The 26,021-nt window shown below is 45.5% G+C and overlaps 1 protein-coding gene across 1 annotated transcript; it reads left to right on the top strand.

Moving 5' to 3' along the window:
* Positions 1 to 204: 204 nt before the first annotated feature.
* On the top strand, positions 205 to 25,678 carry ACER2 (alkaline ceramidase 2). Its single transcript, XM_081176958.1, has 6 exons — positions 205 to 723; positions 13,316 to 13,430; positions 14,705 to 14,846; positions 16,228 to 16,365; positions 18,389 to 18,526; positions 20,928 to 25,678. Exons 1-6 carry the CDS (start codon positions 616 to 618, stop codon positions 21,112 to 21,114), a joined length of 828 nt encoding a protein of 275 aa, XP_081033084.1. The 5' UTR covers positions 205 to 615; the 3' UTR covers positions 21,115 to 25,678.
* The last annotated feature ends 343 nt before the right edge of the window (positions 25,679 to 26,021 follow it).

The following is a 26,021-nucleotide window of genomic DNA, read 5'->3' as shown; positions in this document are numbered from 1 at the left end:
TCCCACGCGCTTAAAACAAAACTTTAGACCCACCCCACTCAAAACAGAACAACAGGAACAGCGACGCGCGTTTGCTTCCTTCGAAAGGAGTCCGCGCAAGAGCAACAGACTGCTAGACCTGCCCTCCCTGCCAAAAAATCCCCTGCTTCCCCCCCCCCCCCGCCGCCTTCCAGTAACAAATGCAAGTTGGAACGCAGCAGGGCGGCGGGGAGCGTAAAGCGCCGTGCTCTCCGTGGCGCACAGCCCCATCCGTGGCGCGCAACTGCGTCCAAACGAGCCACGATGCATAGGATCGCTTAAAGGTTGTGGGCTAGACCACGTGATAAAGGGTCTCGGCGCAAGCCTAACGACTTTGCGCAGGCGCGCTGTGGGCGGGGAGGACGCGCCCCCGGGGGCCGGATCAGCTGGCGGGAGGCGTGCGCTCTTGCGCTCCCAGAGCCGGCGGCGGGGGCTGTTTTGGTGCGGAGTTGAGCAGGCAGAAGAGGGACAAAGCAACAGCCGAGGCAGCAGCGACCAGCCTCCCCCCGCGCGGATGCTGCTGCGCGGATCCTCTTCTGCTTAGGTTGCGTCGGCGTTGCGCGCGCCCCCCATGTTCCTTGCCCGGGTCTGGCCATCATGACCACGCTCCGCTTGTGGGACCACCTGCGGGCCGGCAGCTCCGAGCTGGACTGGTGCGAAGACAACTACACCATCGTGCCCAGCATCGCCGAGTTCTACAACACGGTGCGTATCTCGAACTCAAGACCTGAGCCCGGAGAGGAGGAGGAGGAGGAGGAGGGTGCATTTGGAAGCCGGGGGGGGGGCGTGTGGATTGGGAAGTACGTGCAAATGCACGGTGGGGCTGAATACATGATGTTCACACGGCTCGGCTCTTTCCCTTCCCTGCCGCTCAATAACTGATTTCTCAACAAATGGTTATTTTTTTAAAACAAATGCCACCGCGTCGTGGAAATGCCAAATGAGGTTCTGGGCGCAATCAGACTTGCAATAGGATCCTGGAGACCTTCAAGTCGGGCTCCGATTTCTGCTTTGGCACCGACTCGCGTGCAAGGCGCTGCTTATCAGTTCTCAGCCTTGGTCAAATTGGGAAAACGACTATTTTGCAAATCGGGAAGAGGATACCCAGTGTTGTATTTTAAAACTGCAGCTACTGGCGAATAGTTGTGTATATTTTTTTTTATCGAAGAGAGAGCCTGTCTCGGTAAACAAACAGTTTCTTAAAGTAAAACCGACCATAGTGTATTCTAAGTGGTTGTTTATTATCCTGGTGGCCTTATTTTCAGACAACAAACTTATCTTTTTATTATCTGAATAGCTTGCAGATATAGGACTGGGGATCAGATCGTTTTCCTGGGAGCTTTTTTCCTTTGTTTTTCCTGGCAGAAATGCTTGTAAAATCAGAGAATCCCCCATAGAGCTGGAAAAAGTCTGCAGTCCTTTGAATCCTCTTTGAGAGGAGCTGGGATCATGGACTGTCATTTTTTCAGGCTGTTCAGATTGGAGGATAAAGCTTAAATTGCATGCAGTGGATTAATGGAGCAAAGCAGAATTTTCCATCTGTTATCAGCTTAAGCTTTAATTTTGCTTTAGAAAAGGTAGATCTGGATCTCTGGCTGATTTGCAGATCAGCAGGCTTTCCTAACAACTAAAACGCTACAATCTGGGCATCTGATAGTTAGGAAACTTGAAGGGAAATTCTGGTACTGAACTGAGAGCAAAATTTCTGGCCTGATCAGGAGTTCACAAGCTTGAAGTCTGCCTTTCCCAGCTTTAGAAAAACAGCTTTTTCTCAAGGAATTAAAACTGCTTTCAGGGCTGATTTACATATTAACAAATTATTCCATGCAATCAGCTCTGTGTAGGAATAATGCTATCTTGCATGTAGGTTTTCACACATAGTTGTCCAAAAAAATTATTAGTTTTCACAATATTATAAACAAACAAACAAACAAACAAACAAACAAACAAACACACAAGACAAACAAACATAAATCATAGCCTTATTGAAAATTACAGTTATTAATTTTGTTAAATGACTTCCTCGCTTCCCTTTGGTTGAATTTCATTGCATGTCCTTTTAACAGTTTTCCAAATCCCAATTTTTATAAAATTTAACTTAAGCATTAACATCCTTAGATCTTCACCTTATGGATTTAAACATATAAATTCATCACTTAACATAAATAAAATCCTTAGCCCATTGGGTATCTGCAAGCTATTTTCAGTTTAACTTAACAAATTTAACTAAATAATCATTAAATTTAATCCATTCTTCCTGATACTCCTCCTCTTTCTGGTCGTGGACTCTTTTGGTTAGGTCGGCTAGCTCCGAAAAATCCATCATCTTCATCTGCCATTCTTCTATTGTTGGTAATTCTTGGGTTTTCCACTTTTTAGCTAACAAAATACGAGCAGCAGTTGTGGCATACAAAAATAATTCAACATCTTTCTTGGGCAATTCCAAACCTGTTATTCCAAGAAGAAAGGCCTCTGGTTTCTTTATAAATGTATATTTCAGCATTTTTTCCCATTCATTATAAATCTTTTCCCAGAAGTCTTTCACCTTGGGGCAGGTCCACCACATATGATAAAAGGTTCCTTCCTTTTCTTTACATTTCCAACACATATTGTCACAATTATGATATATCTTTGATAATTTTAAAATAAAAATAAAAATAGGTTTTCACACATAGAGGACTGTGCATTCATGCAAAAATGTGGCCTGGGTGCACATGGTATTGCATGCTGGTAACACATTAATTTAATCTGCTAATAAGTTCGCCCTCCCCCACAAAAAAACTAGCTTGCAAACTAACTAGCCTTCTGACTGCACACGCCTGTGTTAAGTCAATAGCGTGTTTAAACAGCCCGAAATAATAAGAATAATCTTTCTTCCATCTCCAAAAGGTTCCCTGCTTTTCTGGTCAGGAGGGATTCTTTTAAGTTATTCACCTGGTTTTCTGTGTCAATTTATGAGCCGGCACTTAATTCCTACCTTCACAATATTGTGGCAATGTGTGGAGTGGCCCCTCATCCCATGGGACAATTGTTGCGTACTTTCCTGCGTTTCTTTGAAAACACGCAAGCCGTGTTTTTCCACTGCAAGATCTTTAAAGCCGTTTGTGACCCAGAATAAAACAGTATCAAACAAAAATCCACATTTGAACGTAACTCCCCAACCTGCGTACGAATGTGCGCACACAGACGCAGGATAGAGGTAGCAACAACAAAACAGGCAACAAATGGGAGGGAAGAAATTGTGCTATTATTTTCCTTCCACCTGACTTCAAAACACGAGGCCACCTGGAAAAGGCCAGTGCGTTTATTTTCTCAGGATCCTGTTGTTAGGAGCATGTTGACACTTCAGCGCTTTAAAGATTGCTCCTTGCAGTCCGAAACTGTGTCTTTAGCATATGTGCCTCCAGGGTGCAAAGATCCGCCCAGCACCCCCAAATTTAGTTTAGCCCCCAAATTAATACCACCACACTTATAAGCAGTTGGTCCCTTACCTTTCCCACCCCGACTTGGCCACAGTGATCCATGCAACCGTCACCTCCAGGCTTGACTACTGTAATTCGCTCTACGTGGGGCTGCCCTTGAAGCTCTCCCAGAAACTCCAGTGGGTGCAGAATGCTGCAGCGAGGCTCCTCACAGGGTCTCTGCCATGGGAGCATATTCACCCAGTGCTTTTCAAGCTGCACTGGCTCCCGGTGGAGTACTGGGTCAGATTTAAAGCCCTTCACGGCCTAGGACCCTCGTACCTACGGGACCGCCTCTCCTGGTATGCCCCACGGAGGACCTTAAGGTTCATATATAGCAACACCCTAGAGGTCCTGGGCCTTAAGGAAGTTAGATTAGCCTCAACCAGAGTCAGGGCCTTCTCAACACTGGCTCCGGCCTGGCCCTCTATCTCATGAGACCAGGGCCCTGCGGGATCTGATCTCTTTCCGCAGGGCCTGTAAAACAGAGTTGTTTCACCTGGCCTTTGGCTCAGAATCATAGAATCATAGAATCATAGAATCATAGAATCATAGAGTTGGAAGAGACCACAAGGGCCATCGAGTCCAACCCCCTGCCAAGCAGGAAACACCATCAGAGCACTCCTGACATATGGTTGTCAAGCCTCTGCTTAAAGACCTCCAAAGTAGGAGACTCCACCACACTCCTTGGCAGCAAATTCCACTGTCGAACAGCTCTTACTGTCAGGAAGTTCTTCCTAATGTTTAGGTGGAATCTTCTTTCTTGTAGTTTGGATCCATTGCTCCGTGTTCGCTTCTCTGGAGCAGCAGAAAACAACCTTTCTCCCTCCTCTATGTGACATCCTTTTATATATTTGAACATGGCTATCATATCACCCCTTAACCTCCTCTTCTCCAGGCTAAACATGCCCAGCTCCCTTAGCCGTTCCTCATAAGGCATCGTTTCCAGGCCTTTGACCATTTTGGTTGCCCTCCTCTGGACACGTTCCAGTTTGTCAGTGTCCTTCTTGAATTGTGGTGCCCAGAACTGGACACAGTACTCCAGGTGTGGTCTGACCAGAGCAGAATACAGTGGCACTATTACTTCCCTTGATCTAGATGCTATACTCCTATTGATGCAGCCCAGAATTGCATTGGCTTTTTTAGCTGCCGCGTCACACTGTTGGCTCATGTCAAGTTTGTGGTCAACCAAGACTCCTAGATCCTTTTCACATGTACTGCTCTCAAGCCAGGTGTCACCCATCTTGTATTTGTGCCTCTCATTTTTTTTGCCCAAGTGCAATACTTTACATTTCTCCCTGTTAAAATTCATTTTGTTTGTTTTTGCCCAGTTCTCTAATCTGTCAAGGTCGTTTTGAAGTGTGATCCTGTCCTCTGGGGTGTTAGCCACCCCTCCCAGTTTGGTGTCATCTGCAAATTTGATCAGGATGCCCTTGAGTCCATCATCCAAGTCGTTGATAAAGATGTTAAATAAGACCGGGCCCAAGACAGAACCCTGTGGCACCCCACTAGTCACTCTTCTCCAGGATGAAGAGGAACCATTGATGAGCACCCTTTGGGTTCGGTCAGTCAGCCAGTTACAAATCCACTGAGTGGTAGCAGAGTCAAGACCGCATTTTACCAGCTTCTTTACAAGAATATCATGGGGCACCTTGTCAAATGCCTTACTGAAATCAAGGTAGGCTATATCCACTGAGTTCCCTTCATCTACCAGGCTTGTAATTCTGTCAAAAAATGAGATCAGGTTAGTCTGACATGACTTATTTTTCAGAAATCCATGCTGACTATTGGTGATCACAGCATTCCTTTCTAGGTGCTCACAGACTGTTTGCTTAATGATCTGCTCCAGAATCTTCCCTGCTATTGATGTCAGACTGACTGGGCGGTAATTATTTGGGTCCTCTCTTTTCCCCTTTTTGAAAATAGGGACAACATTTGCCCTCCTCCAGTCTGCCGGGACTTCGCCTGTTCTCCAGGATTTCTCGAAGATGACTGCCAGTGGTTCTGAGATCACATCTGCCAGTTCTTTTAATACTCTTGGATGCAGTTCATCTGGCCCTGGAGACTTGAATACATCTAAACTAGCCAAATATTCTTGTACTGTCTCCTTAGTTATTCTGGGCTGTGTTTCCTTTGCTGAATCATTTGCTCCAAATTCTTCAGGTCGGGCATTGTTTTCTTTATCGGAGAAGACTGAGGCAAAGAAGGCATTGAGGAGTTCAGCCCTTTCTGTGTCCCCTGTTTGCATTTCACCATCTTCTCCTCTGAGTGACCCCACTGTTTCTTTGTTCTTCCTTTTGCTACGAACATACCCATAAAAGCCTTTTTTGTTGCTTTTAACCTCTCTAGCAAGCCTGAGTTCATTCTGTGCTTTAGCTTTTCTGACTTTGTGTCTACAGGTGCTGGCTATTTGTTTGAATTCCTCTTTGGTGGTTTCCCCCCTTTTCCATTTTTTGTACACATCCTTTTTTAATCTTAATTCAGTTAAAAGTTCTTTAGATAGCCACCCTGGCTTCTTTAGGCACCTTCCATGTTTCCGTCTCATTGGTATTGCCTGACGTTGTGCTTTTACTATCTCCCTCTTAACAAACTCCCAGCCATCATGAACTCCCTTTCCTTTTAGTATTGCTGTCCATGGGATCTCACCCAGCACTTTCCTAAGTTTTATGAAGTCGGCTTTCTTAAAGTCAAGAAATTGAGTCCTAGTATGCTTGGCTGCTCCTTTCCGCTGTATAGTAAACTTCAGAAGAGCATGATCACTCGCGCCTAATGATCCTTCCACTTCTACCTCACTAACCAGGTCATCAACATTGGTTAGGACCAGATCTAAAATGGCTGTTCCTCTTGTTGCTTCTCCCACTTTCTGGATAATGAAGTTGTCTGCAAGGCCAGTGAGGAATCTGTTTGACCTTATGCTCTTGGCTGAGTTTGACGTCCAACAAATATCCGGGTAATTGAAGTCCCCCATTACTACTATCTCCCTTCCTTTTGCATGCTTGGCCATCTGTTCCAGGAAGGCATCATCTATGTCCTCCGTTTGGCTTGGGGGTCTATAGTAAACTCCCACAATGAGGTCTCTGTTATTCTTCTCTCCCTTAATTTTGACCCAAATGCTCTCACATTGGCTTTGAGGTTCTAAATCTTGGATCTCTTCACAGGTATACACATCCCTGACATATAACGCCACTCCTCCTCCTTTCTTGTCTGGTCTGTTTCTCTGAAATAGATTGTATCCCCCCATTATTACATTCCAATCGTGGGACTTATCCCACCAGGTTTCAGTGATGCCTATTATGTCATATTTAGTTTGCTGTACCAAGAGCTCAAGCTCATCTTGTTTATTTCCCATGCTTTGCGCATTAGTGTACAGACATTGAAGTCCATTAATCATTCCCCCGTGTCTCTTATTTAAGGATTTTTTCCTCCCACCACTAGGTCCGCGTGCTGTTTGCTCCATTTGGTCTATGACATTTGGATGATCATCTTCATTAATTGATAGACTCCTACCTTCAGGAGCACTGTCTCCCTCCCCCACATTAGTCAGTTTAAAGCCCTCCTGATGAGGTTTCTGAGATTTTTGGCAAAAACATTCCTCCCAACCGTTGTGAGGTGCAGCCCATCACTTGCCAGAAGTCCATCTTCAAGAAACTGCAGTCCGTGATCTAAGAATCCAAACCGTTCCTGTTTACACCATTTGCGAAGCCAGCTGTTCACTTCCACTATTTTCCCCTCTCTCCCTGGGCCACGTCGTTCAACTGGGAGGACAGACGAGATGACAATTTGTGCATTTAGTTGCTTCAATTTCCTGCCGAGAGCCTCGTAGTCTCTTTTGATCTTCTGGAGGCTATTGCTTGCAGTGTCATTGGTTCCCACATGAACCAAGAGGAAGGGGTATTTGTCAGTGGGTTTTATGATTCCTTGCAGTCGTTCAGTTACATCTTGGAATCAGTTTGATTCCCTCCCCCTTTTTCTTTTTCCTTTCTCCTCCTATGATGAGATTGCTCCCTAATTGTTTTAATGTTGTATCTTAATCTTTTAAATTGTATTTTAATCAACTTGTTTTTATTATTGGTTGTTAGCCGCCCTGAGCCTTGGCTGGGGAGGGCGGGGTATAAATAAAAATTTATTATTATTATTATTTATTATTATTGTTTGGGCACCTGCTTAGGAGAAACATCAGTCATGTCAAAGGTGCTTCGGATCCCGCTGCCTCATAGCGGCTCAATATAATACGTAACATAATATTTTGATGTAAGAGTTAATTTCGCGTGCACGGCGCCGTTGAGAATGACAAGCGATGGTGTGGCGTGTCTTTGGTAAATGAGCGCACAAAGTCGAAAGTCCTTTAGTGAAACAGTAGGTATACATTTCGGTAATACTTAGGTATATATGTATTTTGTTTTTCTAGCTTGAACAAAATTATTTATTATTTCATAACAGGTAGATGATTAAGAGCTTGGGTGGCTTCAGCAGCGGGCGCATGGTGCTCCCCCCCCCCGAATTCGGCGCCCGGGTGCCCTGCACCCCTTGCACCCCCGGGGACAGATGGCCCTGCCTGTGACATTTTGGTCATTGGCCTGAGCAACAGCTTAACTACACCACTGTATATGAGTTGTCGTCTGAATGTCAGGCTGCTGTTGGTGTCAACTTTACTGACTGATTGACCGAGTGAATTGGGGATGAGCCTCATCATTGCCCCAAGTCTGAACTAGGAAGCAAGTTTTCGTTCCCCGAAGACAGCTTGCATAAACCCGGGACATGCTGCATCTTAAAGCGAATAGCAAGGAGGAATGAAATGGTGCTGTTGGCCATTGATGGGCCAACAGAGTTGTCACCCTCTTCTCACATTTGTTTATTATTTTATTTGTTGAGATTTATATAACACCCGCCATCGTAAGATCTCATAAGATGGAAACATGAAAATAAGTAAAACAGCAAAACAATAACCCCCTTCCCACAGACACATTTGAAAGCCTTGCAAAAAGGTTTACAAAATAATATAAAATCCATGTATGAGAGTTCCCCAAAATAAGCCACGTGTGATAATGCTCTGCAACACATTAATTCTTTCTGCAATTCCTTAGAGTGTAATCCACATACCTGCTGAGCATGTTTTATAAGCGCAAGGGGGCTTATTCGGAGCAAATGATTTATACATGCCCCTCACCTCACACCCACGTGTGCACTCGAGAAGAGTGATCCACCATTGCTCCCATTTTACAGATGGACTACCGAGGCCGAGTGACTGATCTGAGATGCAGGACTAATTCTTCTTACCTGCACCTGATCTTCACGTTTGCACAGGTGATGGGTTAGGATACCGGTTGAAGTCGTCAAGAGTTTGTGCCCAATAGGTTCTTCTCATCACTTATGAGCCACAGGAAGTGACTGCATTTCCGGCTAGACACCCTGAGGTTGTGTGCCCGAATTCTGTCACCGGGGTTTTTGAAAAGCAGGCAATCCACAAGTGAAGGATTAGTTTACCTGCATTTCAGGTGTGTCTAAGAACTGTAATACATGATCTAATAATTTTCATTCCAATCCACTTCATCACCCACCACAGACATAATAATCCAGTAATGTCCCCAAGCAGGTTTATTATTATTAATCAATCAATCAATCAATCAATCAATCCACCCATGGGCTCAGCAGGATGCTCTGATGAGGACATACTTTGAACGTCAAGGTTTATTTATTTATTAAATTTGTATACCTCCCTTATACCTGTAGATCTCAGGGCCATTCACAACATAAAATCGCAATATAAAAAACAAACAGAAAATACATAATAGAAACAAAAGACAAACCAAGAATCCCCCTTTTCACAACACCTTTTTCAAAGGGCTTCAGATGACAATCAGTCCAAGGCCTGGTTGAAGAGGAACCTTTTTTGCCTGGCACCTAAAGATGTAGAATGAATGAGTCTCCCTGGGGGAGAGCGTTCCATATTTCGATTTGGGGTGGGAGGCGAAATATCATTATCAATTTTTTTATTTGCATACCGTCTTTCTACCTTACAATACTCAAGGCGGTTTACAAGCTGAAGATCTAGCAATCTAATGCAATACAAAAATGTGATAATGAAACAAAACTTTAAAATAAGCAACCTACATCAAAAAGTAACATTCAACAATTATTAGAGTAGTATAAAATAATAATATCAACATATAAAAGGAAAAGGTTGATATTTCCCCTCCCCCCCCCCCAAAAAAATTCTAGTGACAGCTACTTTTAGAAAATAAAGTCAATATTGGGAGATCTCTCCCAAATGATTGGATCTCTCAGGCTCAGCTCCGCCATGGATGCCCTTCTGATTTCAAGAGGAGAGAAAAAGTTACCTCTTTCCTCACGGCCGTTTGCTGGTTGCAATTAAGGAGCTGAAGTGAATATAAAGTAGGGGTGCTTTTCCCTCCCCCATGCAGCCCAAATTAAGGATTATATCTTGTGCTTTGAAACTTGAAAAGCAACTCAAAAGGATTTGCTCTTCTCAAGCAACTGCCTTGTACCGAAAGTAGTGGGGTTTAATCTTTACAAAATAGGCTGCTTAGTGCTTTCCATTCCATCTGCAAGGCTGTTTCTAAAGTCAAGCGGAACTGGGTGGAAAAATGCGTCTCTCTCTTCCTCCTTCCTTTCCCTCAATGCCCCTGCCCCATGCCCAGTGTTTCTGAAATTTTCCCTGAATGGAAGAAAGTACTCTGTCAGTGAAGGCCTCCCATTGTGTGCTAGCGCTGGGCGATACCTGGTTTTCAACATCGTGATAGATCAACATGGTGATAGATCATCAGCGAAACATTGCAATATACCGATATATCATGATGTTTGAAATAAGGATCTAGCTATGTACAGTGGTCCCTTGGTTCTCAAACCTAATCCGTTCCAGAAGTCTGTCGCAAAACCAAGGCGTGCTTTCCCATAGAAAGTAATGCAAAACGGATCAATCCATTACAGACATTTAAAAACAACCTTTTAACATGAATTTTACTATTTAACAAGACCATTGATCCATAAAATGAAAGCAATAATCAATGTACTGTACTATAAACTAAATAAGACAGTATTGTAGATGATAAAAATTAAAATTATTTTTTTTTTTCTTACCTGCACTGATGATAGTCATTGTTTGGATGGGGGGGCTTTTATCCATTTCTGCAGTCGCACAATCAATCAGTCAGTAGCTGAACTGGGTTCCACACAGTCACAAAAATAAATCAACCGAAAAAGCCACAAAAACGCAAAAAAGCAAAAACGAAAGCAGCAAACATAATCCATTCCGGAAGTCTGATATATTGCCAGGTCAAAGATTAGGAAATCATTATCACAATATGGACTTCAAACCGATTTGGGATGATATATTAACATATTGCCTGCCCTCGTCTGTCCACTGGGCTCTGCTGAATCTGTTGATGGAGACAGCCTTATGCTGTTTCTGAACACTCCCAGTGTTTGCAAGATACAGTGGAACCTCGGTTTTCAAACGTAATCAATTCCGGAAGATGGTTCAACTTCCAAAATGTTTAAAAAACTGAAAGCGAAAGCCTCTGTTCAATAAAGGTACCCCTGCCCGTACGGGCCAGTCGTGACCGACTCTAGGGTTGCACGCTCATCTCGCTCAAGAGGCTGGGAGCCGGCGCCGTCCGAAGAAACTTCCGGGTCACATGGCCAGCGTGACGAAGCAGCAGCTGGCGAGCCAGCACCAGTGCCGCACACAGAAACGCCGTTTACCTTCCCGCTATAAAGCGGTACCTATGTATCTACTTGCACTTAAGGGTGCTTTCGAACTGCTAGGTGGGCAGGAGCTGGGACCGAAATACAGGAGCTCACCCCGCCGCGGGGATTCGAAGTCACAAAGTCAGGGGTCCGAGGATCAAAAAGCAAGGAGTCAAGGAGCCAAACACAGCAAGGCAGGGAATGTGTTTCTGTGGCAAAGAGCCGAAGGGAAATGCTGACCTTATATCCCTTTCCGGCTCTTGCCACCAGGTGCAGCAAGTTACCTATCGGCTTCACCTGTGCGGCCGCGCCTTGCCTCTTCAGAACAAACTTAGGAAGGCCGCAGTCCTGCGAAGTCCTACTGGTCACAGGGCCTGGCTCCTGCACGCACTCCACTCAGGCTGTAGGATTCACAGGGACAGCAGATCTGTCTTCCAAGGAATGCATTGTCTGTTGCTGCTGTGGTGACAGTGACAGGACGCTCCTTGCTGCCTCTATAGCAGCTTCTTTGCCATTAGGAGGCACTGCTGGTCTCCCGTCACCCTTGTCCCCATTGTAGATCTTTATTCCTCTCCTGGCAGGGTGGGCGGCCCCGTTTTGTGGCTCGCCTCAGGTGACAAAATGCCTTGAGCCACGGGAGGAGCCGTGTTGCCCTGTGTTTTGCCAGGACCGAAGTGCTGGCTCGTCCCATGAGTTGAAGCCAAGTGACTTCTGCTCAACTTACTCTTCCTTGCACGTGCAAGTCTTTCAGTGCTCTCGGCCAGAGGAAGAAGAAGAAGAAGAAGGAGAAGAAGAAGAAAAAAGGCATGGGTTCCTTAAAAGAGGAATTCAAGGAGACCGAGCTGCAAGTGTTTCATAGCGCTTTCTTTCTTCTGGCTCAAAATTGGGCGATGCCCGCACATAGCTGTCATCCGTCTCTTATTTAGCGGGAAACTCCCTTATCCCAGCGCCGTGTCCCACTGCTGTCTCTTATTGATTATGTCCCTTAAATTTCCTGGGTTTCATGCTCGCCCGGCTCGGGAGGGAAGCAGCGGCTCAGGGTCCTCCGCCGCGCGCACGAGAGAGCGCTGGCGCTGTTGTCCTGGCGCGAGGAGTTCCATCGGCCCTTCCCCGCCCAAGAGGGGGGGGGAGATAGACTCTCGCTCATGCCGCCCACGAGCCAGTAGCGGTGGTGGCAGCTGAGGAGGCGGCCTGAGGGAGGAGGAAGAGGAGGGGATGGGGAGGGATGCAGAAGGGCGCCGCTTCAGTGGCCGCCGCCGCGCCACAACCACCTCATGCCGGATTGACAGCATCTGTCAATCCTATGAATGTATGTTTACAACAGCAAAATCCCTTATTTTGGCTGCTGATCCCTTATTTGCGAGGCTGCTGGTCCCTTATTTTCAAATCTGTAAGTTGACAGCTATGTGCCCGCAACCCAGTCGGCCTCTTTCATGGCCACCACTCCTGGTTTTGTGGTTGTAGCCTTGGCAGTGGTCTTCCAGGGACCATACTTGTTGGTCTCCACCATTTTCGTATTGTGTCAACATGAGGGTGATGTCTTCTCCAGGCAGTTGAGAGCACTGCATGTCCTAGAAAGAGTTGATTCAGGCAAAGTGATGGTCTAAGTCGTACATGGCATGAGGTCTCTCTACACCATGGGTAGGCAAACTAAGGCCAGATCCGGCCCAATCGCCTTCTAAATCTGGCCTGCGGACGGTCCAGGAATCAGCATGTTTTTACATGAGTAGAATGTGTGCTTTTATTTAAAATGCACCTCTGGTTTATTTGTAGGGCATAGGAATTCATTCATCTCCCCCCCCCCCCAAAAAAAATATAGTCCGGCCCCTCACAAGGTCTGAGGGACAGTGGACCAGCCCCCTGCTGAAAAAGTTTGCTGACCCCCGGTCTACACTTCTATCTCAATTTGTGTGTCAGGGCAGGGATGGAGTCTTGGGGGGGTGGGGGAGATGTTTTTATTTCTGCCTCCTCTTATCCAGATATTTGCCTGGGAAAGTGCTAAGCTTACTCCGTTGTGCAAGATCCCTCTCCCTCCCCTAACGTTTTTTGTTTCGGTTTTGTAAAATACCACTTTATTTAATCATTCCTTTCTGCTTATTTAATATTTTTTTTTCCGTTTCCCCCCTTAGATAAGCAACATCTTATTTTTTGTTTTGCCACCCATATGTATGTGCTTATTCCGACAATATGCAACCTGCTTCAACAGCGGAATATATTTAATATGGACCCTCCTTGTGGTGGTTGGTAAGTCTTTCTGTGTCTGTCCTATGTGACCTGAAATTCTGAGAAATTCTATTTATTTATTTATTATTTGAAAACAAGGTGCACCGTGGTGGGGGTGGACAACAAATAAGGTGCTTGGAGAATGTGCCCGAATTCAGAAGTACAGTACACTCCCAAAATAAAATATTGGAAGTTGGGTGCCATTTTGAGCCTCTCAGTTTCCCTTGCTATGTATTAAATAAGGTAGTTTTCCATTATTACGAACATTGTGGGATACGTCATGGTGCTTGCAGTTGGATTCTTATGCTGGGATGGCTTCTCCTCAAGCCGACAAGTTTTATCCACCCTCCATTTAATCTGGATTTAGCCTTTCTGGCAGAAATCCAATAAGTATAAAGAAGTCTGTTGCCAATGACCCATTTCTGCTAATATGCAGATTAAGTCCCTGTCTGTAAGCATTGAGGTTGGTTTCGGTTCTGGTCTTAATGGTCTTGAGAGGAAGGGCAGTGCGTATTATTTTACTTACCTCAAAGAGTAGTAGGCCAGCCCTGTTTGATCAGTCAGGCCTTGAACTACTCATCAGCTGATTTCCTTTTTGCACCTTCATATATATAGATATATATTTTAACACATCCTCACAGTTTCTCAATTAAGTTCTGCAATGAGATAACTGACTGTGCAAACAAAACCCCTCCCCACTGAAGTCTCCCACAAATAAAGGTAAAAGTAAAGGGACCCCTGACTATTAGGTCCAGTTGCGGACGACTCTGGGGCTGCGGCACTCATCTTGCTTTATTGGCTGATGGAGCCGACGTACAGCTTCCGGGTTATGTGGCCAGCATGACTAAGCCACTTTTGGCGAACCAGAGCAGCACACGGAAACACCGTTTACCTTCCCGCTGGAACGGTACCTATTTATCTGTTTGCACTTTGACGTGCTTTCGAACTGCTAGGTTGGCAGGAGCAGGGACCGAGCAACGGGAGCTCACCCCGTTGTGGGGATTCAAACTGCCGACCTTCTGATTGGCAAGCCCTAGGCTCTGTGGTTTAATCCACAGCGCCACCCGCGTCTCCCACTCCCACGAATACTTACTTAATTTTGAAGCTTTTGGGAGTGGGTTTCGATCTTCAAAATCTAGCTCTTCGCCGTGTGCTTGGTTGCTTGCTTGCATTCAATTTTCAGACACTTGTCTGTGCAAAGCCGCCGGGCTGTTGTTGAATCTTGCCGAGAAGAGAAGACGACGTTTGAACTGTGCTGTAATGACCTCTTGATTCTGAATGTGTCCCCCCTCCAGGAATTGGATCTGTCTACTTCCACGCCACGCTCAGTTTCCTGGGTCAAATGCTTGACGAACTCGCTATACTCTGGGTTTTGATGTGTGCTCTGGCTCTGTGGTTTCCCAGAAGATATCTTCCCAAAATGTTCAGGAACGACAGGTAATGTCTCTTAAGCGCTGGTGTGCTGGTCCCGAGGGTTAATGGTGAGGTCTGAGTCCAGTCCGAGGTCGAGGGTGTGGTATGGAGGCAGTCCGTCAAAGCTGAAGCTGGGTCCAAGGCAGGGAGTCGGGCGAGGTCAGGAACTCTGGCAGAAGAGCAGGACAGGAACAGGCTACCAACAATGTTGCTCCCGCAACCTGGGACTGGGGCTGGCCGGCTTTTATCTGCCCTGAGGCATAGGGCGGCCCCGATCTTCTGGTGACTCGCCTCTCCTGGCCTGGAGGTGAGCACTCCTCCTGCAGGAACTTAGTTCCCTCCGCCTCTCTGCCCTGAGCCTCTGCAGCTCAGGAGAGGCTGGAGGGTTACCGGACCCAGAGGCAACCTCAGCTTCCTCTGACGGGGCTGAGAGTGGAGCACCTGCAGGCAATGGGTCCTCCATCACCTCAGGAGCCAGAGCAGACTCAGCTGGTGTCTGCTCCTGAGGATCCGGCACAGGTGAGGACCCTTCGGGTTCAGGCCCCAGCCCCAGCTCAGCTGGTTCTGGAGGCGAGGACTCCTGTGCAGGCTGGGATTCCTCAGGTTCAGCCTCTGAGTCTGAATCCCAGGCCATCACAGCTGGCCTTTAAAGAGTGGGCTGCATTAATAGCACCGTGCCCTTCTCCTCGGAAGAGGGCAGGAGAGAACCAGAAAGGGCTGTAACCCAGAGATTCTGACATCACCTTTAAATTTGCCATCTGCCAAGGCTATAATAAAAACTAGGTTGTGGGATATTGAAAGCCAAGAACTAACAGTAGCAGCAGAGAAAACATGTTCCCCTCTTTATTTTCAACTTCCTTGGGCACATGAAATTAACCATAATTACCTTGAATTTCTGCTTAACTCTCAAGAAAGAAGGGCATTTTCTCTGGCCAGGTTTAATTCAAATCCATCAAACCTCCTTTGGGGAAGGTTCTCAGGCAGGGTGGAAGGAGAAAGAACTTGCCCAGGTGAAGACCACCTGGTGGAAACCCTCACACACATGGTTCTCAATTGTAAACTATATGCTGATCTCCGTCAGCAATTTCTAGATCAACTCTGTATCCCCAAATAGAAACCAGAGTTGGAGATCATACATTTTCTACTACTGGGGAATGATCAGGAGCTCACCAAGTTAGTGGCTAAATATCTCCATTTGGTTTTTTGTCGTCGAAATACACTGCAGACGTCTGATCTCCCTGGAGACCAAGAGATGTGACCATAGACTGTTCTGCCTCCTTTCTTTTAGTAAATGTTTTGTGCCACTGGGGAAGTGGAAATTCTGTATTGATTTGTTTTGGAAGTTTGTATGTGATGCCAATAAAAGGTTTAATGATGCTGACTCTTTTTAAAAATAATAATCCAGGGGCCGATTTAAGGCAGCAGTGGGCATCCTCTCTGGGGTCACCACCTGCCTCGCCTTCATTAAGCCTGCCATCAATAACATCTCGCTGATGACGTTGGGTCTTCCCTGCAGTGCCTTGCTCGTCGCAGAGCTGAAAAGGTGGGTGTCTGTCGCTGTGACAAAATAAATCTTCTGTTTGGATGCCTTCTTACCATTTGGAGCGAACGCCTGGGCGTGTGCAGGGCCGAATTTAGATTTGATGAGGCCCTCAGCTCCTGAAAGGGATAGGGTCCTTTCTATGTCCAGCTGTCCTATGTCCACAACAAATTGGTGCTGTTTTTTCTGTTGAGTATATGCTATATGGTAGTTGATGGCCCTAGTAGGTATCTCAAGCCATTTACACATCACAAAACTTGTATTTTATTAAAGTAATTGTTGACCTGGAATACATTAAAGAAGAAGTATATTAATAGTGAAATGCAATTAAGAAGAAGTATATTAATAGTGAAATAATTATTAAGCTCTACCTTAAAATGATTTTTTTATTCATAACAAACTTAATAATGCAAACACATTGGCATTTGGCAATAACAAAAGTTCCATTAGAAACACAATTTACAAAGACTAATAACCTAGTCTCTAGAAACTTGCTATAACATGAAATAATAATAAGTGAAAATATATGATCCAAACTACTAGTAATTATAAATAGCAGAATGTAGGCACCCTATATATAGAAAGGAGCAAACCAGGGATATTTTAGGGAGCAGGCAGGGTCCATGACTTACATCATAGGAGCCTACACAACACAAAACACTGTTGCTGTATGTAGGTTTTATTTTATTGGTTTTTTATCTTATATTTTGGAAATGTACATCCAGGGTTTTTTTCCTTTAATTTTTTTTGGGGGGCCCCAAGCGAGTGGGGCCCTAAGCTAGAGCTTGTTTAGCTTATATGTAAATCCGGCACTGGGCGTGTGACTTACCTGTGGGCAGGGTGGCAGAAGCACACCTGGAATTAAGACACAAAAGAGCTTAAATATTCCCACGGAAATCCCAAGCATCCGGACAGGAGCTGTTTTGGGTGGACGACTTGACAAGGTGATAAATGGTTCTGTAAATAGCATGGGTGCATTATAATAACTTCTCTCTCTTAGGGTTGCAAAACAAAATATCTTGTCACGTTGAAGAGGTGAGGCAGGCTCACAGTTTGAAAGCTGCCACCTGGGCCCTCAAAAGGGGCTGTGATGCTGAGAAGAGGGATTATAATTTTTTAATAATTTATTATTTATGCCCTGTCCATCTCTCTCCCCCCCTCCCATTTTTAAAAAAATATCAGCTGTAACTGCCTGGCTGTTAGGTAAAGGTAAAGGGACCCCTGACCATTAGGTCCAGTCGTGACTGACTCTGGGGTTGCGGCGTTCATCTCGCTTTATTGGCCGAGGGAGCCAGCGTACAGCTTCCGGGTCATGTGGCCAGCATGACTAAGCCGCTTCTGGCGAATCAGAGCAGTGCATGGAAACACCCTTTACCTTCCCGCCTGAGCGGTACCTATTTATCTACTTGCACCTTGACGTGCTTTCGAACTGCTAGGAGGGCAGGAGCTGGGACCGAGCAACGGGAGCTCACCCTGTCATGGGGATTCGAACCGCCGACCTTCTGATCGGCAAGCCCAAGGCTCTGTGGCTGGCTGTTAGTTACCATCTGAATGGTCTCATTTATTTGGAAACTAGAAATGCCAGTGGAACTGCGCTGGGATGTAACGCACCCTAACTTACCGCCAATCCTTCTTGCAACAGTGTTGTGGGGAAAGTAGGAAGACGAAATCAAAGTACCGCTTCACACGGGATCAGGCAATCTATGGCATTCGCTCCTGCCGTGTGCAATGACGGCCATCAGCTTGGATGCCTCTAAAAGTGGCTTAGACTTTCTGTGTTTAGTTGTAAGCCTTAATTTGCTTTTGGCTCGTGGCTTTTTCTAGGCCACATGCTTGGTGTTTTTTTTTTAAAAAAGAGTGCTTTTAGACAATACCCTTGATATTTGTTTTCATGCCATGACCTGCCTTGGGGCAAGGGGGTGTATGCAACCATTTCCCCCAAATGTTTTGTTCAGTTCTTACTTAATCTTGGGTCAGATGTCATTCTGTTGCTGTGCTTTCAATGATCTCCTGCCTTGGCTTTCAGATGCGACAACGTGCGAGTCTACAAGCTGGGACTATTTTCTGGCCTCTGGTGGACTTTGGCTCTTTTTTGTTGGATCAGCGACAAAGCATTTTGTGAGATCTGGTCGTCATTCAACTTCCCATATTTGCACTGCGTATGGTGAGTCCATCGTGTTCGGATTCTAGACCTTGCCACCCCCTCTCTCTGCCCTCCGTTTCCCGGTGTTACACCTTGCCATATTTGTTGGATGAAGAGACTATATAGAAAACTCAGACCACCCTTCACCAACATCAGGGGTCCCCAAACTAAGGCCCACGGGCCGGATAAGGCCCGAGGGACTCGTTTATCTGGCCAGCGGCGACCCCCGCCAACCGCGGCCGCCACCTGTGGCTGCCACCCGCTCTTACCGGCGCTGCTCTGTGCAGCTGCCCACTTCCGGGTCGGAGGAGAACCGAAAATAGCTTGTGCGCATGCGCAAGCATTATTTCTGGTGCACATCTGGGTCGGAGGAGGCCCGTGCACATGCGCACAAGCTAATTCCGGTGCTCCTTCGACCCGGAAGTGCGCCGGAAATAGTGTGTGCGCACGCGTATGGGCACGCGCTCCCCTGCCCTCCGGCCCACAGTGCGATCAGCGCTGGAAACATGAGCTTGAGGTGCGGTAAGTTTGCTGACCCCTGACCAACGTGGTACCCGCCTCCCCGATGCCCATCAGCCCCCCCCCAGCCTCACACACTGGAGGGCACCATGTTTGTTACAGCTGGTCTGAGTTCAGTGTAGTCTGTGAAGGCTGATCCAGACACTACAGGTATTCAACTCTGTTGTTTTTACAAAAATGAGTGTTGGGAGTGAAAAAAAAGTTTTGTTGCCTTAATGCCAGATTTACATTTCTAAGGAAACAGCCCTTTGCTTGGGGCAAAACGCATCTTTTGCCTGCCTAAGATCCCCGGTTCAGTCCCTGACATCTCCTGCTTCAGCCTCATGATACAGTGATACAGTGGTACCTCGGGTTACATACGCTTCAGGTTACATACACTTCAGGTTACAGACTCCCCTAACCCAGAAATATTACCTCGGGTTAAGAACTTTGCTTCAGGATGAGAACAGAAATCGTGCTCTGGCAGCGCGGCAGCAGCAGGCGGCCCCATTAGCTAAAGTGGTGCTTCAGGTAAAGAACAGTTTCAGGTTAAGAATGGACCTCCGGAACAAATTAAGGACTTAACCCGAGGTACCACTATATAGTGATACATCATGATGCCAAAAAGGAAGGAGTGTGAGGCACCAGGGCGAAACTGCCGCTGCTCCCACCAGCGCCTGGCCTGTGGAGGGAGGAGCCCTGGCTTCACAACAACAACAACAAAACAACAACAATATTATAATAATTTATTATTTATACCCCATCCATCTATCTAGGTTTCCCCAGCCACTCTGGGCGGCTCCCAACAGAGTATTAAAAACATGATAAAACATCAAACATTAAAAGCTTCCCTAAACAGGGCTGCCTTCAGATGTCTTCTAAAAGTCATTTAGTTGTTTATGTCCCTGGCATCTGGTGGGAGGGTGTTCCACAGGGCGGGCGCCACCACCGAGAAGGCCCTCTGCCTGGTTCCCTGTAACCTCGCTTCTCACAGGGAGGGACCCGCCAGAAGGCCCTCAGAGCAGGACCTCAGTGTCCAGGCTGAACGATGGGGGTGGAAACGCTCCTTCAGGTATATTGGAATATTGTGAAGCTCCTTGACATCTGACGGGAGGCGAGTGCCACCACCAAGAAGGCCCTCTGCCTGGTTCCTAGTAACTTCACTTCTCGCAGTGAGGGAACTGCCAGAAGGCCCTCAGAGCTGGACCTCAGTGTCTGGGCTGAACGATGGGGGTGGAGACGCTCCTTCAGGTATATGGAGATGCTCTTTCACAAGGCACTGGAGTGAAGCTTCTGCCAGCACCCAGCGCATGGAGGAAGCACTCAGCCTGCCTGCTCAGCCGGAGAAGGAAGCAAAGTTGACGGCCTGCAGGGAAGCCCCCCACATTATACCGCCATGTTAAAACCCCATCGCAATCTGGCCCTCAATCCAGCCCTGGACAATGTATCAATACATCGCCCAGGCCTGACGCACGGTTCCTTTTCAGATTTGCAAGGAAATCAAGACAGAGCTGTTCTGCCTGGCCTTTGGTTTGGACTCAGTCTGACCCTTATGCTGCCCTCCCTTTATGGGTTTGATCTATCGGTTACTTTTAAAATGAGGCTGCATTTTAAATTGCATTGTAACCTCTATTTTAAATTGGTCCACCCCCCATTATGTTTTTACTGTGTTTTTTTCAAAAAAAATTTTTTGACAAATATTTTATTATTAAAATAATTCAACATTAATACATACATATTACAATATACTCTCTTTTTCCCCTGTTACATTTTTACTGTGATTTTATTGGCATTAGCTGCCAATGCCAATGCCAGTGGGGTATAAATAAAATTTATTTTTATTATTATTATGAATATCAGTTGCATGCTGGTGGTGAGGAGCAAGCTGTACTCACCCTCCTCCGTTTCTGTTCTGCCCCCTCAGGCACATCCTCATTTGCATTGCCGCTTACCTGGGCTGCGTGTGCTTCGCCTACTTCGATGCCGTCTCGGAGATCCCTGAGCAGGGCCCGGTCATTAAGTTCTGGCCCAGCGAGAAGTGGGCGTTCATCGGGGTCCCTTACGTCTCCCTCCTCTGCGCACACAAGAAATCGCCCCTGAAGATTACATGATGTTCATTGGTTCTAACCTGCCGGAGGAAGACAGGCCAGAGAACGAGACGTGCGCCTTTCTTCCTCTGTCTCTCTACAAACTGCGGTTCTGCAAAGGGAATCCACGAGGGCGTAAGCTGCGTCTTCCCTGCCTCCCACCCCTCTCTCTGGCTCCCAAGCAAAGTTCTTAGGAGCGAGCAGCAATGGCAACTCTTTTGCACCCCTTCTCTGTGGTTTTGGCAGAACTGGAGTTTCCCCCCCCATTAGAAGTCTTGAATTATAGTACTGGCAATGTTTTGCCGTGTGCGCTTTGCATAGCGTTCTCTAGTTGGAACTAGACATCGTGGGAGATGTGCGGCTGCTGTTGAAAAGGCGCCAAGCCAGGACCGCCATCTCTTTTTCCCCTTCCTTAACCACCTACCTCCCCCCACAATGTGTGGCGTCTTCCACAATTGAACTCTGCCTCCCTTTTAATTGGCTGCCAGCTGCTCTTGCAGGGCGGGGACTCCCAGAATGCTCTGACATCACAGCATGTCAACTTTGACAATGCCACGCGATTTCCCATAAAGCCCAGCTCCTGACAAAACCCCTCCAATCAACTCCGAGAGAGTATTTATACAGGCAATCTTTCATTGTAAAGTAACCACAGGATCCAGCTGTTACTGAAGGCTTTTGAAAGGTTTGCTTTGTAGTTCTACCACTATCACCTCTCTCACAGACTTCGGAGGATATTTATACCGACAGCATCTTCAAGGACAAAATATATTTCTAGCCAATCTGGTCAGAAGTTGTTGGGGATTTTTTTGGGGTGGGGTGGGCAGGGATTCACAAGGAAATATGTTTTGAGAAGCCGGCTTTTCTTCTCAGTTGCTTGATTAAGTAGTTTGTAGCCTTAGCACTGAGACTGTTCTGCTCTAGGTCTCCTCCTGTTGTACTACAGTAAACTCATTCTCACTGGGCATTGCCAACTTACGAATGGCAGCTGGGTTGGTGCTGTGAACCTTTCCCTTGTTGATTTCTGCAGATCAGACTGCTGCTTACGGCATAGGAACAGGCCAGTCCAGGCTGCCCCTGTCTTGTGCACTGTCCCCCTTACTTGGCAGGGTGATTATCTAGTGGCCACTTGCCATTAGATGCCACTTGAAGGAAGAAAACAAAACTCACATGCATCTATACGATAATCTTTATTGTCACTGTCCCATACAGAACAACAAAATTGAAAAATCTACATAAAACATTCAAAACCCAACAAGCCTGCTATCCCAGCTACCCCAACTTGGTTAGCCCCCTAAAAACTCTGGTACCCCATTTTAAATACAATATACTCCCATAGAGACTCTTTACACTGTGTTTAAAACCAATATTGCATTTGGGTAGAAACTGTTTCTCAGGCGGCTAGTCCTAGTTTTTATAACCCAGAAGGCAGAAGCTGAAAGAGATCATTTCCGGGGTGCGCACCATCCTGCACTATCTCTGCTGCTTTCTTTTCTTTCTTTTCTTTTAATTTTCACAATATTATAAACAAACAAACAAACACATAAAACAGACAAACATAAATCATAGCCTTATTGAAAATTACAGTTATTAACTTTGTTAAGTGACTTCCTCGCTTCCCCTTGGTTGAATTTCATTGCATGTCCTTTTAGCGGTTTTCCAAATCCCAATTTTTATGAAATTTAACTTAAACATTAACATCCTTAGATCTTCACCTTATGGAATTAAACATATTAATCCATCACTTAACATAAATAAAAACCTTAGCCCATTAAGTATCTGCAAGCTGTTTTCAGTTAATTTAACTTAACAAATTTAACTAAATAATCATTAAATTTATTCCACTCTTCCTGATACTCCTCCTCCTTCTGGTCACGGACTCTTCCGGTTAGGTCGGCTAGCTCCGACTATCTCTGCAGCTTCTTATGGCACCTGGAAGCATAGATTTGATCCCAAGTGGGAAGAGTGAACACAATTATTCTCTCCGCAGTCTTTACAACCCTATTCAGAGGAAGGGGCTTTTTTCCACTTACCTTTTTGTGATGTTCATCTCCCGGGCTTCCGTAGAAGGCCTTGAACTTGTGCAAATTCGCAGTTGCCGCCTCGGATCCTCTCTCCTTACTCAGGACTACGAGGCTGGCGGTGTGGAAGACCCCTCGGGAGAGATGCCTCCACTCCATTGGCGTGACTGCATTGCTCAACCACTATCTTAAGCAGAACTGTGGCACTTGGTGGTGGAGGTGGTTTGGCAGTGCCAGGGGTTTGGGGGTCCTGGGACAGACCTTTTTCTCCACCCACCCCTCGGACCTTCCCCAGTTGGAATGCTGGCTGCCTTGTGCAACCCTTAGACATCATGTGTTTGTCAACGACCTGCTGCTTTTCAAGTTATCGCAGCAGAAATCTGGGTTGAGTTGGCAATGGAAGTGGAGAAGCGTTGGCAGATCAGCCATAGGTGCTCTTTATAAGGTTGGGCCTTTGAGGGCAGTGTGAATAAGGTATTCAATATTAGTCCTACTCAGAGGTGTCCCATTAAAACCAACTGGTATTACTAACTTAGGCCCATTCATTTCAGTGGGTCTACTCTGTGTGAACTCAGTTGGGCTGGAAAATGAGATGGTAGGTTAAAAGCTCTAAATGCATGAAAATCTCTCCTTCCATTGCGAGATTTGAATTGCAAGATCTAAGAATGAACCTTCAGATTCCGATCTACTTGCTTGAGCTCTGAGCTTCACCCTTATTATTTGGGGCTGTTTGTCAATCTATGACAATAAGCAGACTAAAAAAACACTGTTAGGTGATTGTGGGCAAGGAAGCAATTAGCCAATTAAACACTTCGTTATTAACATATAATTAACATATATGTATATATCATGATGCACACTTTTCTGGCTGCTGTTTCTGTTGAGACATCTTGGCCTTGATTTTTAATAGATTAATCCCCACCAATGAAATAATATGTTAAAACAAATAAAAATAAAATAAAATCCACATTTAGCTAATTGTGCCCCAAGTACTGATTGAAATGACTGAACATGGCTTTATTATCCCACCTTCAGTTCCCTTTTGGTAGCAACTGAATAATGCATTGAGTTCTTGGAAAGAGATTAATGTAACAATAAGCCACCAGATTTTTTGAAAAACCAATTTACCTTTTAATCTGCATTTAAATCCCCGGCTCTTTGCGAGCAAATAAATGAACTCTGAAAGGTTGAAGTTTAGCTGTCAAATATGGGTGTTTTTTGCCACATGTTGCCATGACAGAGTTTTAGAGAGTGCTCATGCAGAGAGCACTAATATTCTGGCACCTGTTTTAGTTTTAAGGAGGTTGCAGTTTCGTTTCAACACCAGTGAAGACTGTGGTTCACAAGCTGAATTCATAAAAGCTGTTTCAACTTTTAGGACAACATGATGCAAATGTTGCATGAGCCATTGGCACACTCTATAACATCTGACCAGAAAGCATGATGATTAATATAGGCCTCAGAGAATCTAGCTGCTTTGGAGAGATACATCATATTTTTGGGTCCCAACTCCAGGCATAACATACCTTGTTCTAAACTGTATTCTAACCAAAAGAAATTAGCTTTTTAAGTTTACCCAGCTCCATATAAACCTTAATGACAAACCACTTTCAATGTTGTGTAGGTGCTTTCTGCCTTCTCCCTTCACAAGAACTAGGAAACGGACCAGGTAGCCTTCCAGTTAACCATAGTTTCCTGATTTGTCCAAACCATGAAAAATTATGGTTAACACTTTGAAGGAGCCGTGGTATTAAACCACCATTTGAAGCTGGCTTCAACGCCTGGCTTGGGCAGAAGCTACTCACTAACCATAGCTCCCCGGTTCCAACAAAGAGCAGTGGAAGATGGCTTGGTTTGTTTTCTGATGTACACAAAAGTTCATGCTCATTGGCTTATTAAGCTGAGATATGGTCCCTCTAACTAAATAAGCTGAGAGCTCAAGCTTGATTTCTGATGGGCCACCTAACTGACCCAGGTGGTACCTTCATGTTTTGCTGTGGCAGGAGCATAGCTTACCTCGTGGTATAGAATGGGCTTCTGGCTCGGAAAACCCATGGCAAGGCCCATTTCAAACCAAAAGGCTTTGTCTCTGGCTGACCCCAGAAGATTTTCTTGCATAAGAGCCCAGATAGGAATGTGCACCCCTTGTTCCTATTTCTTTTCTTTGCACTTTTATTTTTCTCCAATTTATTTGATGTTTATTAGGGTTTTATGGGTACCACCTTCTGTCTTTGTTTTTGTTTTTAAGCTTAGGAAATTTGTGATAATACTCTGGTACAGTGTTAACCCTCAACGTGTGTTTTGGTTTTCTGCGGATGTTAAAATACACACACACACACACACACACACACACACACACACACCATATACCGTGAATTGCTTAAGGACTCAACGCGAATCATGGGATGGTACCACTTGACAAGAATGCAACCTAGCTAGCATTTTAAAACTGAGAAAGTTTCATGTAAAACCTAGCAAGCTTTTAATTCCTTTGTGTATGATTTAGTAAAATGTTCAGTGTTAAATCTTCTTCACTGTGTACTGCAATAAAATCTTTCCTTTGGAACTTCTTTCTGAAAAGAATGGGTTTAATAGAGGCTGTGACGGAAAGATCCGTTAGTAATTTCCATTGCCATCTGTAGAACAGGGAAGCCAATGTACTGCCCCTTTTTGTAGCCTGAAACAGGCTGAAATGTATATAGTTCGTCTCTCTAATATAGTAGGTGTCCTTTCCATTACAGAGATGTAGTATTTCAAGCAGTATTAATGGAGGTAACTGCAGAGGGGTCAGGCAGAGGTTACCGATAGGTTTGCAGAAAGCTCTGCACTTCTTATTATTTTTTCTGTAAAAGGGAAAAAAAAGTACTTGGAAAAAATTAAACGTTTCTGTAAAAGTCACATTTTTTTCAGTGT

This window comes from Podarcis bocagei (genome assembly GCF_964188305.1).
Source record: "Podarcis bocagei genome assembly, chromosome: 17".
NCBI classification, from domain to species: Eukaryota; Metazoa; Chordata; class Lepidosauria; order Squamata; family Lacertidae; genus Podarcis; species Podarcis bocagei.
Note: the sequence above shows the minus strand (reverse complement) of the source record. Positions and strands in the feature narration are given on the sequence as shown.

What these genes read in the sequence shown, in the direction of transcription:
- ACER2 (XM_081176958.1), top strand. Translation starts at nt 616, where the DNA reads ATGACCACGCTCCGCTTGTGGGACCACCTGCGGGCCGGCAGCTCCGAG. An exon ending in TCGCCGAGTTCTACAACACG is followed by an intron (nt 724 to 13,315) that starts GTGCGTATCTCG and finishes TTCCCCCCTTAG; the next exon opens with ATAAGCAACATCTTATTTTT. An exon ending in AAAATGTTCAGGAACGACAG is followed by an intron (nt 14,847 to 16,227) that starts GTAATGTCTCTT and finishes ATAATAATCCAG; the next exon opens with GGGCCGATTTAAGGCAGCAG.